The following is a 15,915-nucleotide window of genomic DNA, read 5'->3' as shown; positions in this document are numbered from 1 at the left end:
GACCGCAGCTCCGTGGGGACATAGGACTGAGAGCGGCCATGCTTGAGAAGTGGGGACTGGTGCAAAAGCCCTGGCTTCCTCCTGCAGCGCAGTCCTTTGGCAGCTGGTGGACCAGGGAGCTGTGGTGGTGGGAAGGAAATCCCCGGGACCCGAAGTGGCTGTTAGTAGACCAGTTCAGCGGATAAGGACCGGAGGTCCTCCTTGGGGGCCGTCCTGAGCCCAAGCATGACCCAAGGCAGTTTGTCGACCCAGCGGTCGTCCTTGAGGGTAGCCCGCAATGCGGCCTTCATCGAGCGATGGAACCTCTCGACCAATCCATTAGCTTGAGGGTGATACGTTGTAGTGCGATGGAGCCTCACTCCTAAACCCGCGGCGATCTCTTTCCAGAGCACTCTCCTCTGTCCAAGGAGAGTTCAGATGGGGTGCCAAAGCGGGCGACCCAGGTTCCGATGAACGCTCGAGCAACCTCAGGCACTGTCGTGGACGAAAGTGGGATGGCCTCTGACCTTCCCGTGGTCCTGTCGACCATGGTGAGCAGGTTTGTGAAACCACGGGAGGGGGGTAGGGGGCCTACCAGGTCCACATTTATGTGGTCGAACCTCGTCTCGGGTACCGTGAAAGGTATCAGGGGCGCTTTGACGTGCTGGAGCACCTTGGAGCGTTGGCACTCCACACAGGTGTCAGCCCAGTCCCTCACATCCTTTTTGAGTCCATGCCAGACAAACTTTGCCGCCACCAACCTCTGTGAAGGCTTTCTGCCAGGGTGAGACAGCCCATGGACTGCGTCGAAGACCCACCGCCTCCAAGTAGTCGGAACGACGGGGCGGGGCTGACCCGTAGAGACATTTCACAGGAGCGTGGCGCCAGCATCGTCGAAAGCCACATCCTCCAACTGCAGCCCTGTGACGGCGGTCCTGCATGCCTGCACTCCCGGGTCGGCAGCCTGGTCAGCCGCCATCTGGCTGTAGTCGAGTGCCAAATTGGCGGCCCCAGCCCGGCCCCAGCCCAGGAGAGACAGTCGGCGACTGGGTTGGACTTCCCAGCGACATGCCTCACGTCGGTGGTAAACTCTGAGATGTAGGCCAACTGTCGCTGCTGGCGGGCTGACCACGGCTCTTCCACCTTGGCCATCGCGAACACCAGCGGTTTGTGATCGACGAAAGCCGTGAACTGACAGCCCTCCAGTAGGAAACGAAAGTGCCTAACAGCGAGGAAAAGGCCAAGCAGCTCACGATCAAAGGTGCTGTATTTGCGCTCTCTCAAGTTCAACTGCCAGCTGAAGAAGGCAAGCGGCTGCCACGCGCCGCTCACCCACTGTTCGTAAACCATGCCGACGGCGTAGTCCGAAGCATCTGTCGTGATGGCGATGGGCGCTCCAGAAACAGGGTGTGCCAGCATCGCCGCGTCAGCCAGGGCGGCCTTCACATCCTTAAAAGCCTCGTCCCTCTCTGCAGACCAGTCCACGGAGTGTTTGGGGGCTGTGCCCTTCAGAGCCTCATATAGGGGGCAGAGGAGATCGGCAGCCCGGGAGATGAACCGGTGGTAGAAGGACACCATGCCAATGAACTCCCGGAGGGACCGGGCCGTGTGTGGGCGTGGAAAGTCTGCGACGGCCTCCACCTTAGATGGAAGGGGGGCCGCCCCGTCCTTGGAGACCCGGTGGCCCAGGAAGTCGATGGTGCTCAGACCAAACTGGCATTTGGCCGGGTTAACTATCAACCCGTGCAGGCTGAGCCTCTCGAAAAGGGCTCTGAAGTGGGACAAGTGCTCAGACACGGAGGCGCTAGCGACCAGGATGTCATCCAGGTACACAAAGAGGAAAGGCAAGTCCCACAACACTGAGTCCATGAGGTGTTGGAAGGACTGCGCAGAGTTCTTGAGCCCAAACGGCATGCGCAGGAACTCGGAACAGTCCGAACGGAGTTGTCACAGCCGTTTTGGGGATATCAGCGGGATGGACGGGCACCTGGTGGTATCCACGGATGAGGTCCACCTTGGAAAAGGTCACTTTCCCAGCCAGGTGGGCGGAGAAATCTTGGATGTGAGGGACCATGTAGCGGTCCGGCGTGTTGCGTCATTGAGCCGACGGTAGTCACCACATGGATGCCATCCACCGCCAGGCTTAGGCACTATGTGGAGGGGTGAAGCCCACGGGCTGCTGGAGTGGTGGATGATGCCGAGGCGCTCCATGTTCTCAAACTCCGCCTTGGCAACAGAGAGCTTGGTCGGGTCGAGGCGCCGAGCTCGGGTGTCCACCGGTGGGCCAGTGGTGACGATGTGGTGCTCAACCCCATGTTTGGTCGTAGATGACGAGAATGTGGGCTGAGTGAGGTCAGGGATCTCAGAGAGAAGATGGAGAAACACGTCCTCGTTGGAGAGCTTGCTGGACAGCCTGACGGAGCCTGTATCACTGAGTGTACACGCGTGTGAAGCGAAGGTGACAGCGTCAATCAGGCGTCAATTCCTGATGTCCACCAGCAGCCCATGAGCACAAAGGAAATCTGCACCGAGGAGGGGAAATGCCACGTCGGCAGTGATATACACAATATAGAGGACACAATAACACAACAATGTAAGGCAAATATGGGTGCGTATGTGGAAAGAAACTATTACTGAGACAGGTGGTGTGTGATTTGATTGCTCCGGTAGCGTATTTTAGATGGAAAGAGCGAGATCAGAACATAAGCAGGTTGGCTGGTGTCCTTAATAATGGCTTTTGTTTTGCAGCGATTGGTGTACATATTATGAAGTTTTGGTATTTCCATGCCGATGATTTTTGCTAGTGTCTTTACAGATCTTTGTAGCAGTCTGCAGTCCTGAGCTGTCAGGTTGCTAAACCACACTGTGATACAGCCTGTCAAAAAACTTTATAATTAAAAAAAAAAGCCTATAAATTGTATCGCTCAACAAAAAGTAAGCAACTTAACTGGTATGTGGAATTTTGACATTCAACAATAACCTGAAAAAAATAAATAAGTAAATGTCGGACCAAAGTACTGTTTAAGCAGCACCTAACCTCAGGTGTGCGCTCCTCTCCTTTGTTTTGTATACTTATGTTCCCTTGTCATATGTGATGTACTCAATGAATTACACCTTCTCTTGTCTACCACTTGTCTCTTGTCTGCTTTGAGTGGCCGATAGATTAGAAAAGCGCTATATAAATGCAGTCCATTTACCATTTACCAAGCTTAATCAAACACAGGTTGCGGACCATGGTATTTATAGACATAACCTTTCCGTGATAAATGAGCTACTTGGCATCCCAGTTTTCATGTCATGCTGATTTGCATCGTTGTTGTTCTGCAGGTTTGTCATGGCAAGACAAGATCATCGCTCTGCGGGCGAAGATGACGGAGAGGAAAGTCACCTGGTTTGTTGCCACGGCGCTGGATGAGATTGCATGTATGGTTAATATTTTAAGAACGGGTGGCTCGTTATTGTGCAATGAACAGTTGATCGGGACAGGGCCTACATACAGTGGGGAGAACAAGTATTTGATACACTGCCGATTTTGCAGGTTTACCCACTTACAAAGCATGTAGAGGTCTGTAATTTTTATCATAGGTACACTTCAACTGTGAGAGACGGAATCTAAAACAGAAATCCAGAAAATCAAATTGTATGATTTTTAAGTAATTAATTTCCTTTTTATTGCATGACATAAGTATTTGATACATCAGAAAAACAGAACTTAATATTTGGTAAAGAAACCTTTGTTTGCAATTACAGAGATCAGACGTTTCCTGTAGTTCTTGACCAGGTTTGCACACACTGCAGCAGGGATTTTGACCCACTCCTCCATATAGATCTTCTCCAGATCCTTCAGATTTCGGGGCTGATGCTGGGCAACATGGACTTTCATCTCCCTCCAAAGATTTTCTATTGGGTTCAGGTCTTGAGACTGGCTAGGCCACTCCTTGAGATGCTTCTTACGGAACCACTCCTTAGTTGCCCTGGCTGTGTGTTTCGGGTCGTTGTCATGCTGGAAGACCCAGCCACGACCCATCTTCAATGCTCTTATTGAGGGAAGGAGGTTGTTGGCCAAGATCTCGCGATACATGGCCCCATCCATCCTCCCCTCAATACGGTGCAGTCGTCCTGGCCCCCTTGCAGAAAAGCATCCCCAAAGAATGATGTTTCCACCTCCATGCTTCAAGGTTGGGATGGTGTTCTTGGGGTTGTACTCATCCTTCTTCTTCCTCCAAATACGGCGAGTGGCGTTTATACCAAAAAGCTCTATTTTGGTCTCATCAGACCACATGACCTTCTCCCATTCCTCCTCTGGATCATCCAGATGGTCATTGGCAAACTTCAGACGGGCCTGGACATGCGCTGGCTCAAGCAGGGGGACCTTGCATACGCTGCGGGATTTTAATCCATGACGGCGTCATGTGTTACTAATGGTTTTCTTTGAGACTGTGGTCCCAGCGCTCTTCAGGTCATTGACCAGGTCCTGCCATGTAGTTCTGGGGTGATCCCTCACCTTTCTCATGATCATTGATGCCCCACGAGGTGAGATCTTGCATGGAGCCTGAGACCGAGGGAGATTGACCGTCATCTTGAACTTCTTCCATTTTCTAATAATTGCGCCAACAGTTGTTGCCTTCTCACAAAGCTGCTTGCCTATTGTCCTGTAGCCCACCCCAGCCTTGTGCAGGTCTACAATTTTGTCCCTGATGTCCTTAGACAGCTCTCTGGTCTTGGCCATTGTGGAGAGGTTGGAGTCTGATTGATTGAGTGTGTTGACAGGTGTCTTTTATACAGGTAATGAGTTCAAACAGGTGCAGTTAATACAGGTAATGAGTGGAGAACAGGAGGGCTTCTTAAAGAAAAACTAACAGGTCTGTGAGAGCCGGAATTGTTACTGGTTGGTAGGTGATCAAATACTTATTTCATGCAATAAAATGCAAATTAATTATTTAAAAATCATACAATGTGATTTTCTGGATTTTTGTTTTAGATTCCGTCTCTCACAGTTGAAGTGTACCTATGATAAAAATTACAGACCTCTACATGCTTTGTAAGTGGGGAAACCTGCAAAATCGGCAGTGTATCAAATACTTGTTCTCCCCGCTGTATAGAGTTGCAGCTTTATTTTGTTTTGTTTTTTTCAAGATAATCGTTGGATTTATTTTGTGCCTGTCAGAACACCGCAGCTCCTGCTACTGTATTGCTATGATAACATATGTCTTAATACCTGCTCATGATCCACTGAGCCCAGCTGGTAAGAGTTTGTCTCTGAATGCGTGTCTGAGCACATCATGCACCCGGCCTAATGAGCTCTTGTGGCTGATTGGTTGCCCTGAGTGTTAACTTTAGTTAGAATAATGCTGATTTTGATTGACCATTGGCTCACATTTCAACAAGAGGCTTCCAGTCTCTTTTAAATGGAGGAGATATTTGCTTGCACATCCACAGAGTACGATAACAGTAATATTCCATAATGGCAACTAATGCACTGAGGTTTAAAATCAAACATACACTACCGTTCAAAAGTTTGGGATCACCCAAACAATTTTGTGTTTTCCATGAAAAGTCACACTTATTCACCACCATATGTTGTGAAATGAATAGAAAATAGAGTCAAGACATTGACAAGGTTAGAAATAATGATTTGTATTTGAAATAAGATTTTTTTTACATCAAACTTTGCTTTCGTCAAAGAATCCTCCATTTGCAGCAATTACAGCATTGCAGACCTTTGGCATTCTAGCTGTTAATTTGTTGAGGTAATCTGGAGAAATTGCACCCCACGCTTCCAGAAGCAGCTCCCACAAGTTGGATTGGTTGGATGGGCACTTCTTTGAGCAGATTGAGTTTCTGGAGCATCACATTTGTGGGGTCAATTAAACGCTCAAAATGGCCAGAAAAAGAGAACTTTCATCTGAAACTCGACAGTCTATTCTTGTTCTTAGAAATGAAGGCTATTCCATGCGAGAAATTGCTAAGAAATTGAAGATTTCCTACACCGGTGTGTACTACTCCCTTCAGAGGACAGCACAAACAGGCTCTAACCAGAGTAGAAAAAGAAGTGGGAGGCCGCGTTGCACAACTGAGCAAGAAGATAAGTACATTAGAGTCTCTAGTTTGAGAAACAGACGCCTCACAGGTCCCCAACTGGCATCTTCATTAAATAGTACCTGTTAGAGCCTGTTTGTGCTGTCCTCTGAAGGGAGTAGTACACACCGGTGTAGGAAATCTTCAATTTCTTAGCAATTTCTCGCATGGAATAGCCTTCATTTCTAAGAACAAGAATAGACTGTCGAGTTTCAGATGAAAGTTCTCTTTTTCTGGCCATTTTGAGCGTTTAATTGACCCCACAAATGTGATGCTCCAGAAACTCAATCTGCTCAAAGAAGTGCCCATCCAACCAATCCAACTTGTGGGAGCTGCTTCTGGAAGCGTGGGGTGCAATTTCTCCAGATTACCTCAACAAATTAACAGCTAGAATGCCAAAGGTCTGCAATGCTGTAATTGCTGCAAATGGAGGATTCTTTGACGAAAGCAAAGTTTGATGTAAAAAAAATCTTATTTCAAACACAAATCATTATTTCTAACCTTGTCAATGTCTTGACTCTATTTTCTATTCATTTCACAACATATGGTGGTGAATAAGTGTGACTTTTCATGGAAAACACGAAATTGTTTGGGTGATCCCAAACTTTTGAACGGTAGTGTATTTTGAATTGAATATGAGACATATTTGAGTTTAAAAGGTACAGGATGTAAGATTTTAGCTAAATACACCACAGTTCAATGAGGTTTGATTGAGACAGTGGCTGCTATATAGAGTGCATCCGGAAAGTATTCACACCCCTTCACTTTCCCCACATTTTGTTATGTTACAGCCTTATTCCAAAATGGATTACATTCCTTTCATTCCCTCATCAATCTACATACAATAACCCATAATGACAAAGCGAAAAAGGTTTTGTAGAAATTTTTGCAAATGTATTAAAAATAAAAAACTGAAATATTGCATGTACATAAGTATTCACAGCCTTTACTCAGTACTTGGTTGAGGCACCATTGACAGCGATTACAGCCTCAAGTCTTCTTGGTTACAAAGCTACAAGCTTGGCACACCTATATTTCGGGTATTTCTCCCATTCTTCTCTGCAGATCCTCTCGAGCTATGTAAGGTTAGATGGGGAGCGTCGTTGCACAACTATTTTCAGGTCTTTCCAGAGATGTTCAATGGGGTTCAAGTTTGGGCTTTGGCTGGGCCACTCAGGGACATTCACAGACTTGTCCCGAAGCCACTCCTTTGTTGTCTTGGCTGTATGCTTAGGGTCGTTGTCGTGTTGAAAGGTAAACCTTCGCCCCAGTCTGAGGTCCTGAGCGCTCTGGAGCAGGTTTACATCAAGGATCTCTCTGTACTTTGCTCCATTCATCTTTCCCTCAATCCTGACTAGTCTCCCAGTTCCTGCCGCTGAAAAACATCCCCACAGCATGATGCTGCCACCACCATGCTTCACTGTAGGGATGGTATTAGCAAGGTGATGAGAGGTGCCTGGTTTCCTCCAGACGTGACATTTGGCATTCAGGCCAAAGAGTTCAATCTTGGTTTCATCAGACCAGAGAATCTTGTTTTTCATGGTCTGAGAGTCCTTTAGGTGCTTTCTGGCAAACTCCAAGTGGGCTGTCATGTGCCTTTTACTGAGCAGAGGCTTCCATCTGGCCACTCTACCATAAAGGCCTGATTGGTGGAGTGCTGCAGAGATGGTTGTCCTTCTGGAAGGTTCTCCCATCTCCACAGAGGAACACTGGAGCTCTGTCAGAGTGACCATCGGGTTCTTGGTCACCTCCCTGACCAAGGCCCTTCTGCCCCGATTGCTCAGTTTGGCTGGGCGGACAGCGCTAGGAAGAGTCCTGGTGGATCCAAACTTTTTCCATTTATGAATGATGGAGACAACTGTGCTCTTCGGGACCTTCAAAGCTGTAGAAATGTTTTGTACCCTTCCCCAGATCTGTGCCTCGACACAATCCTGTCTTGGAGGTCCACAGACAATTCCTTTGACTTCATGGCTTGGTTTCTGCTCTGACATGAACTTGTCAACAGTGGGACCTTATATAGACAGGTGTGTGCCTTTCCAAATCATGTCCGATCAATTGAATTTACTACAGGTGGACTCCAATCAAGATGTAGAAACATCTCAAGGATGATCAGTGGAAACAGGATGAACCTGAGCTCAATTTTGAGCGTCATAGCAAAGGGTGTGAATACTTATGTACATGCAATATTTCAGTTTTTTATTTTTGATAAATTTGCAAAAATTTCTACAAAACCCTTTTCACTTTGTCATTATGGGGTATTGTGTGTAGATTGATGAGAAAAAAAAAGGAATTTAATCCATTTTGGAATAAGGCTGTAACATAACAAAATGTGGGGAAAGTGAAGGGGTTTGAATACTTTCCGGATGCACTGTATACTGTGCATGTAAGATACTTGATTATAGGCAGATATCATTTACTATATGTGGTGCCTCAGACTTGCTGTCTTTTTTTCAAAAAAAGGGAAGGTGCCTTTTTAAGTAAATAATTTCAATTACAGTCCCTGACACTGTCATGGCAGTGACAGTAGGTCAGAGCAGCAGTCTGCTACTTGCCATATTTTAAGTGGCAAAGTCCTGATTTGGGGTTGAATCTGATGGATTTTATATCACTGATTATTGCACTTTTCATCTCCCAGGGCTTTTCAACCTCCGTGGTTCAGATATCGAGTACAACCCAGTGTTCTTTGCATATGCCATTGTAGGAATGAACAATATAAGGTAAGCGCGCTCAAAAGCACCTCCCACCATAACAACCATATGATAATGAATGCTTTGGTCAAATCTTTAAAAGGTAAAGCATTGCCTATTACTCATTCCAACGTAAGTGATATTGCTCTTTGCTCCATGGTAGAAGGGATTTGTTTTTAAAGTGATACTGACATCAGAATCTGAAAATTCCTATTGATAGGCTATGTTCCGAGTTGAAATGTGACCACGGAGAAATTCAGTGGCCAAAACAACTCATCTGCAGCCACTCGAGAGAGATATGTGACTGACTATACATGGTGTCCAATGACAAATTGTGCCGGTGGATACGTAAACACCAGTCAATTTGCGTATAGGGTGTGTCCATAGCAAGATGCTGCAGAACCACGAAGAAGCCGTTCTTTCACCCCCCCCTGCTAGCTACTTGGCTCGAATTGGTGCTATTTTGCTGAGATTTTATCGATCTTGCTATGACATATTGCTATCTATCTATCTATCTGTCTATCTAAATATCATCTATCTATCTAACAGTTATTTGCATCATCGAACATATTATTTGCCAAGTTGTATTGCACTGCCATGCCGTAGGCCTACCACCATGCTGTGGTCGCATGCGAAATGCGTGGTCACCATGCTGTGGTCGCATGCTAAATGCATGGAAAGACAGTAGCCAATAGCTTTGAATTCATAAGACCACAACTATTTCCGGTTATGATTAAAACTCCCAATGTTAAAACAATGTGTTCAGAAAGGCCATGTCAGTCTCTCTTTAAACTTTTACTTTTCCATTACACACCTACAAGTTGATGACTGCAGTTCAAAAATTGTCCCACGTAAAACTGAGACAAGTCAATTGACTCACCTTTGCATTTCTGTGTTACTGATCAGGGTGATCGTCAGCAGATTTGACATACTGTGTTCTTGTCAAAATAAAAAAATGAAGCAGTTCTGTCCAGTGATGAGTAAAAGTTACTCATCACTCAAGAGTGATGTGTCACTCATAAGAGTCACTCAACTTTCAACTTTGACTTTGAAAGTTACCTTTCAAAGAATTTGGCAAATAATTTTTTCAAAGAATTTGAAAGTCAAAAGAGTGAGTAAAAAGAGTGAGTAAAAATTAGGCAAATTCTGTCCAGTGATGGAAAACTCTTCCACCATGTCTCAACACATAAGTTTGCAACAATGACGACTTTGATTTTAATGACGAAAATGAATCAGGATTTGTTTTGAAGGTGGGATTAAGGATTTTGATAATTTCTCTATCTGTAGATCAACTCAGATCAATTTCTCACCAAACACTTTGTTTTTTTTTAATTTGAATAGTTGATGATATTGATATCAAAGATTGTCTACAGAGATGTTCCAACAACAGGAATATTTCAAACTACCTTCAGGTAGTGAATTTGAGCACAAAAACCAGGCTAAGCAGAATGGAATTAATTGAGTTCAATTAGATTTTTCTGTAAAATCAGCTCTATAAGCGATATTTTTCTGTTGTGACTTTTAAAATATTAGAGGTGGTTGAGAAAAACGATGCAGCTTTCTATGCTCTATTATTAATTAATCATTTAGGGAATCACTTTCTTTTTCTCTGAGTATGCAAATTTTAACATAAAATGCATGACCGCTGTCATGAACAACGGGATGTTCAGTGTAAACAGTAGTTAGAACCCATGATACAGCAATGATCTTGTATCTTTGACAATTTGGCAGCTACATAGCCCTGATTCAAGACTGCTGGACATTTTACCATAGGAGGTTTTAGAAGAAATGTTTAAGACAATGCTATGTAAAACATCCAGCAGAGCCCTGTCGGGGCTATTCATCAGGATCATTAGCTACAGTGCATATCACTTTTTGCATCGACAACACTTAATGATATTCTGCTAATAATATTATTGTCAACACAGTAAGTGTATCACTCTTCAGTAGATTTACAGTTCCACAATGCTGTGTTATACAGAGCTGATAAAATGAATGTTAATGTTGGGTTACTAGTTTTATCTCTATGAAAGTATCTCTTCTGTAATGCTTGCTTGCTATCTTACTAGCTGCTGGCTGGTTGGCTAGCACCAAATGGGACACCATAAAAACTTAAGGTTACTTCCGTAACCCCAATTCTCTGAGTAGCATGAATGCGATGTCTCACTATGGGATACACCTCTTCGCGTATTCACAAAAGCACTTGTACGCCAGCCCTGATTTGCTTGCAGTCATGATATCTATGTCAGGGCCCTACACCTTATATATGACTGATGCAGTGTCACTCATCATTCAAAACAAGCACACCTCTTCTTGCTTCACCCCAGCAGCAAGAGGGTGGTCTGGTGAGACATCTCACTTATGCTACTCAGAAAAGCGGGGTTACAGAAGTAACCTTAAGTTCTCTTTCATAGCATTCATTTTAATGTCTCACTATGGGATATGGAGACTCCTGTGTTGCCAAACAAGCTTATCTCAATGACTGACCTCAATGACTGACTTGACTTGACATTGTTTTCAGATTCCGCCATAAAAAAAAAAGAAACGACACAGTTGGGTCTCTGCATTGTTTTCCACAGTCTGATTTGAGCTCAATTTTATTTGTATAGCCCAATATCACAAATTACAAATTTGCCTCAGTGGGCTTAACAGCAACACAGCATCCTGTCCTTAGACCCTCTCTGCGGATAAGGTCTTTATTTTGAGTTCTTATTCTGTTTGTGGTACTCCCAAATGAAACTAATTATAGTTAAGCTTATATTGCATACCTTGCAGTGAACAGTTGATCTATCAGTTTGTTCAAAATATCTCCTCACCTCACTCCACCTGGTGGTCTCCACTATGAGCAAATGGCCTGATGTGCCAGAATCGCCTATTATAATTGAACATTTTATAAAAACATTTAATGTTAACATTTATTTTATTAATACTATTATAAATATGTATTTGTTAATATATATTGGTATGTTAATTATGTAATTGTTAATTTAATCAGTCTTAAATATGTGTTTGTGGGCAGCACAGTGGTTAGCGCGGTCACCTCACATCAAGAAGGTCCTGGGTTCGAGTCCCAGGGTAGTCCAACCTTGGGAGTCATCCCGGGTCATCCTCTGTGTGGAGTTTGCATGTTCTCCCCATGTCTGCGTGGGGTGGGTTTACTCTGGGTGCCCTGGTTTCCTCCCACAGTCCAAAGACATGTAGATCAGGTGAATCGGCCACACTGAATTGCCCCTAGGTACGAATGTGTGTGTGTGTGTGTGTGTGTGATGGCCTGGCGGCCTGGCCATCTCCCCACCTGCCGCGCAATGACTGCTGGGATAGGCTCCAGCGGTTCGGATAATGGATGGAGGGATATGTGTTTGTGTTTATGTAGCATGTATATATCGACAGACAGACAGATAGATAGATAGATACTTTTTTAAATAGATGTAATCACAATGCATTTCATCACAACATCACAGTCACCAATAGACAAATTAATACACATACACACACCCATACACATACCTTGCACCTTGTAACAGATTAAGTGCAAAAAAAAGAAAAGAGTGAGAACAATAGTTAGGATGGGGTCAACTCCTGCCCAGACCAGCTGAACTTCCTGCTAATTATTATATGCATTATTTGTTTAAAAACTTAAATACTTGTGGAACAAATACAAATTTTTATCTATTTTTAGTGAATAGAGGGGGCAAGATTGCAATCCAGATGGCAACAATTCAAATAAGCAGGCAAAAGGTTACCTCTTGTCACCCACATTGTTGTTTGCCTTATTCATCGTACTGTCTCTGTAGATCCATTCCATACTTGGTTATGTAATCGCTAATGGTTTACTGGCTTGATGTTACCATTTTTCTGTCAGTCTTTTTCTGTGCCTCAGTAGCATTGCCAAACCAGCAGATGATGCAGAACGCCAAAACACTTACAGTAAAAGCCCAGTAAAACATTGTAGTAAGCATTGTACTGAGAAGACAACATGCCAGGGTCTGACTAGAAATGCAGAGGAAACAGAGCTTCATATAAATTACAGAGGCGGTGGTGTGATGCTTAATCATGAACAGACTGTAGAAGTATACAGACTTTAATTTTGACACCCCCCCCCCACACACACACACACACATTCCTCTTAAGGCTGTTTGTGGACCAGAAGCGCCTGACCGAACCAGCAGTCAGGAACCACCTGCAATTGGATTCTCCCAGCAAGCCTGAACTGAGCATCCAGACATCACCCTATGAGTCTATCTACACCGAGCTCCAAGTTATCTGTGCTTCACTTGGATCCAAGGACAAAGTGTGGATCTGTGACAAAGCCAGCTGTGCCCTCACACAGGTTATTCCCAAGGTGAGAGAGGGGCTCCCGTCTGGTGGTCAGTGCTTTACAGATACCAGAGGTGCCTATCCTTAAATCCAATTTATTCTTCCTTAATACTAGTGAACATATCTTTTCCAGTTTTACCTCTCAGCACCTCCAGGCTCCTGGATTTGTTTGTATCTACAGCTCTTCAAGGGACAAAAAAATAATTGTTGCTATCATTTGCTGTCTGGGCTTTGTGGGTTTGACCTTATGCCTGAATTAGTGTCAGTCTAAGTAAGTGAGAGTAGCCTGAGGAGTAGAGAAGAAGCATACTCGTTCTGATTTTCAAGAATACGGGTGATGTGCAGAGCTGTAGCAGCTACAGAAGTATAAAGTTGATCAGCCACATCATGAAGATAAGGGAACGAGTAATGGAAGCTAGGTTAAGAGGACAGGTGATGATCAGCAAGCAGCAGTATGGTTTCATGCCACGAAAGATCACTACAGATGTGATGTTTGCTTTGAGAATGTGGATGGAGAAGTATAGAGAAGGTCAGAAGGAGTTACCTTGTGTCTTTGTGGATTTGGAGAACGCATATGGCAGGGTGCTGAGAGAGGAGGTGTGATATTGTATGAGGAAGTCGGGAGTTGCAGAGAAGTATGTAGAAGTGGTGCAGGATATGGATTAGGGAAGTGTGACTGGTGAGGTGTGCGGTTGGACTGACAGATGGGTTCAAGGTGGAGGTGGGATTATACCAAGGATTGGCTCTGAGCCCTTTCTTGTTTGCAGTGGTGATGGACAGGTTGACGGACAAGATCAGGCAGGAGTCTCCATGGACTATGATGTTTGCGGATGACATTGTGATCTGTAACGATAGTAGGGAGTAGTTTGAGGAGAGCCTGGAGAGGTGGAGATACGCAGTGGAGGGAAGAGGAATGAAAATCAGTAAGATTAAGATGGGGAGGAAGGCAGAATGTTGAGGATGCAAGGAGTAGAGGTGGTGAAGGTGGATGAGTTTAAATACCTGGGGTCAACTGTTCAAAGTAATGGGCATCTGAAAGAGAGGTGAAGGGAGTGCAGGCAGGCTAGAGAAGAGTGTCAGGAGTTATTTGCGATAGAAGGGTACCAGCAAGAATTAAAGGGAAAGTTTACAAGTTGGTAGTGAGACCAGCTATGTTATATGGTTTGGAGATGGTGGCACTGACAAAAAGACAGGAGGCGGAGCTGGAGGTGGCAGAGTAGAAGATGCTAAGATTTTCATTGGGAGTGACGAAGAAGGACAGGATTAGAAATTATTATATTAGAGGGACAGCTCAGGTTGGACGTTTTGGAGACGAAGCAAGAGAGGCAAGATTGAGATGGCTTGGACTTGTGTGGAGGAGAGATGCTGGGTATATTGGGAGAAAGATGCTGAATATGGAGCTGCCAGGGAAGAGGAAAAGAGGAAGGCTAAAGAGGAGGTTTATGGATGTGGTGAGGGAGGACATGCAAGTGGCTGGTGTGACAGAGGAAGATGCAGAGGCCAGGAAGAGATGGAAACAAGATGATCCGCTGTGATGACCCCTAACGGGAGAAGCTGAAAGTAGTAGTAGTAGTAGTAGTAGTTGTAGTAGTGTCAGTCTAAGTATATCAGATAATTTTAATGTTCATTCACAACAAACATTGGGGTAACATGGTGGAGCAGTGGTTAGCACTTTTGCCTTGCAAGAAAGATCTTCCTGGATTGAGTACAGGCCCTCTGTGTGGCATTTGCATGTTCTCCCTGTGCTTGTGTGGATTTCCTCCAGGTACTAGAGTTTCCTCCCACATCCAAAGATACGCAGTGTTTGGTTTAGTATCAGGTACTCTTGCCGTTGTCCTTGACCAAGACACTGTCCTCTGAACTTGGGGTCGGTCTTCAAGTGCTACACTGTGGCTGCCCACTGCTCCTAAGTAATTTGTATGGGTCAAATGCAAATATCAAATTTCCTCATGGGGATCAATAAAGTGTAACATAACATTTTTAATCATGCTAGCTGAGGACAGTACCTTAATGTGGAAGTTTCTGTTTTGTGTACATTTTCCAGATTCATCGGTCGCCCATCCCCTACACTCCACTCTGCCTCGCCAAGGCTGTCAAGAACACCACTGAAATTCAAGGCATGAAAATGGCTCATGTAAGAACCTTTAGAATTACTGAAAAACCCTTATCATTCACATTCATGATGAACCCCTGACTGATTCCATGTTTCAACTTTCTTGTCTCTCATTAACAGATCAAGGATGCAGTTGCCCTTTGTGAACTCTTTGCTTGGCTGGAAAAGGAGGTATTTTTACAGCTTTAAAGCATAAAGCCAACAATAATGTCAATGTACACATGATTATGTAACACCAGTGGGTTTAAACTTGAGCTGTGTGAGTGTGTTACAGTGGTTGTATGAATGCAGGGTGTGCTTATTATCTATAGATTCCCAAAGGCACAGTGACTGAGATCTCTGCTGCAGATAAGGCTGAGGAATTTCGCAGGTAGGGTTTCTTTTTCTGTTTTAACATAATGTCAGTTTTCACAAAATAACAGAAGTGTCTTGTTTTGAAAACATGTGGCAATGTTTGGTGATGTTTTGGAGTTATATTGCCCTCTGCTGGAATGAGAAGGGCCCAAAATGTTTAGAAAATGCATAGTCTAGTACAGCAGTAAATAAGAGTCACAGATTTTAATAATAATCTTTCTGCATGTAATATTAATCTAACAAGAAACCAGCTGGTTGGACAGATATATATTAGATAGATTTTTTTTATTATTGTTTTATGTTTGTTTAAAATTGCCTTTTTTTATTCTTATCTATTTCAGGGAGATCTTAAAATTGGTCCATTTCACTAAACTTCCTGACAAGAAT

At 44.3% G+C, this 15,915-nt stretch overlaps 1 protein-coding gene across 2 annotated transcripts in view; it reads left to right on the top strand.

Moving 5' to 3' along the window:
* xpnpep1 (X-prolyl aminopeptidase (aminopeptidase P) 1, soluble) overlaps window positions 1-15,915 on the top strand; it is a 157,571-nt gene that overhangs the window by 98,720 nt on the left and 42,936 nt on the right. For both annotated transcript variants that reach the window (XM_056279643.1, XM_056279642.1), the window contains exons 7-12: window positions 3,307-3,402; window positions 8,693-8,774; window positions 12,876-13,086; window positions 15,106-15,195; window positions 15,295-15,345; window positions 15,486-15,544. In XM_056279643.1, coding sequence (XP_056135618.1) covers window positions 3,307-3,402; window positions 8,693-8,774; window positions 12,876-13,086; window positions 15,106-15,195; window positions 15,295-15,345; window positions 15,486-15,544 — 589 coding nt within the window. The remainder of the gene's footprint in view (window positions 1-3,306; window positions 3,403-8,692; window positions 8,775-12,875; window positions 13,087-15,105; window positions 15,196-15,294; window positions 15,346-15,485; window positions 15,545-15,915) is intronic.

Source organism: Lampris incognitus, chromosome 5 (genome assembly GCF_029633865.1).
Source record: "Lampris incognitus isolate fLamInc1 chromosome 5, fLamInc1.hap2, whole genome shotgun sequence".
NCBI classification, from domain to species: domain Eukaryota; kingdom Metazoa; phylum Chordata; class Actinopteri; order Lampriformes; family Lampridae; genus Lampris; species Lampris incognitus.
This window is presented reverse-complemented; position numbering and strand designations above follow the sequence as displayed.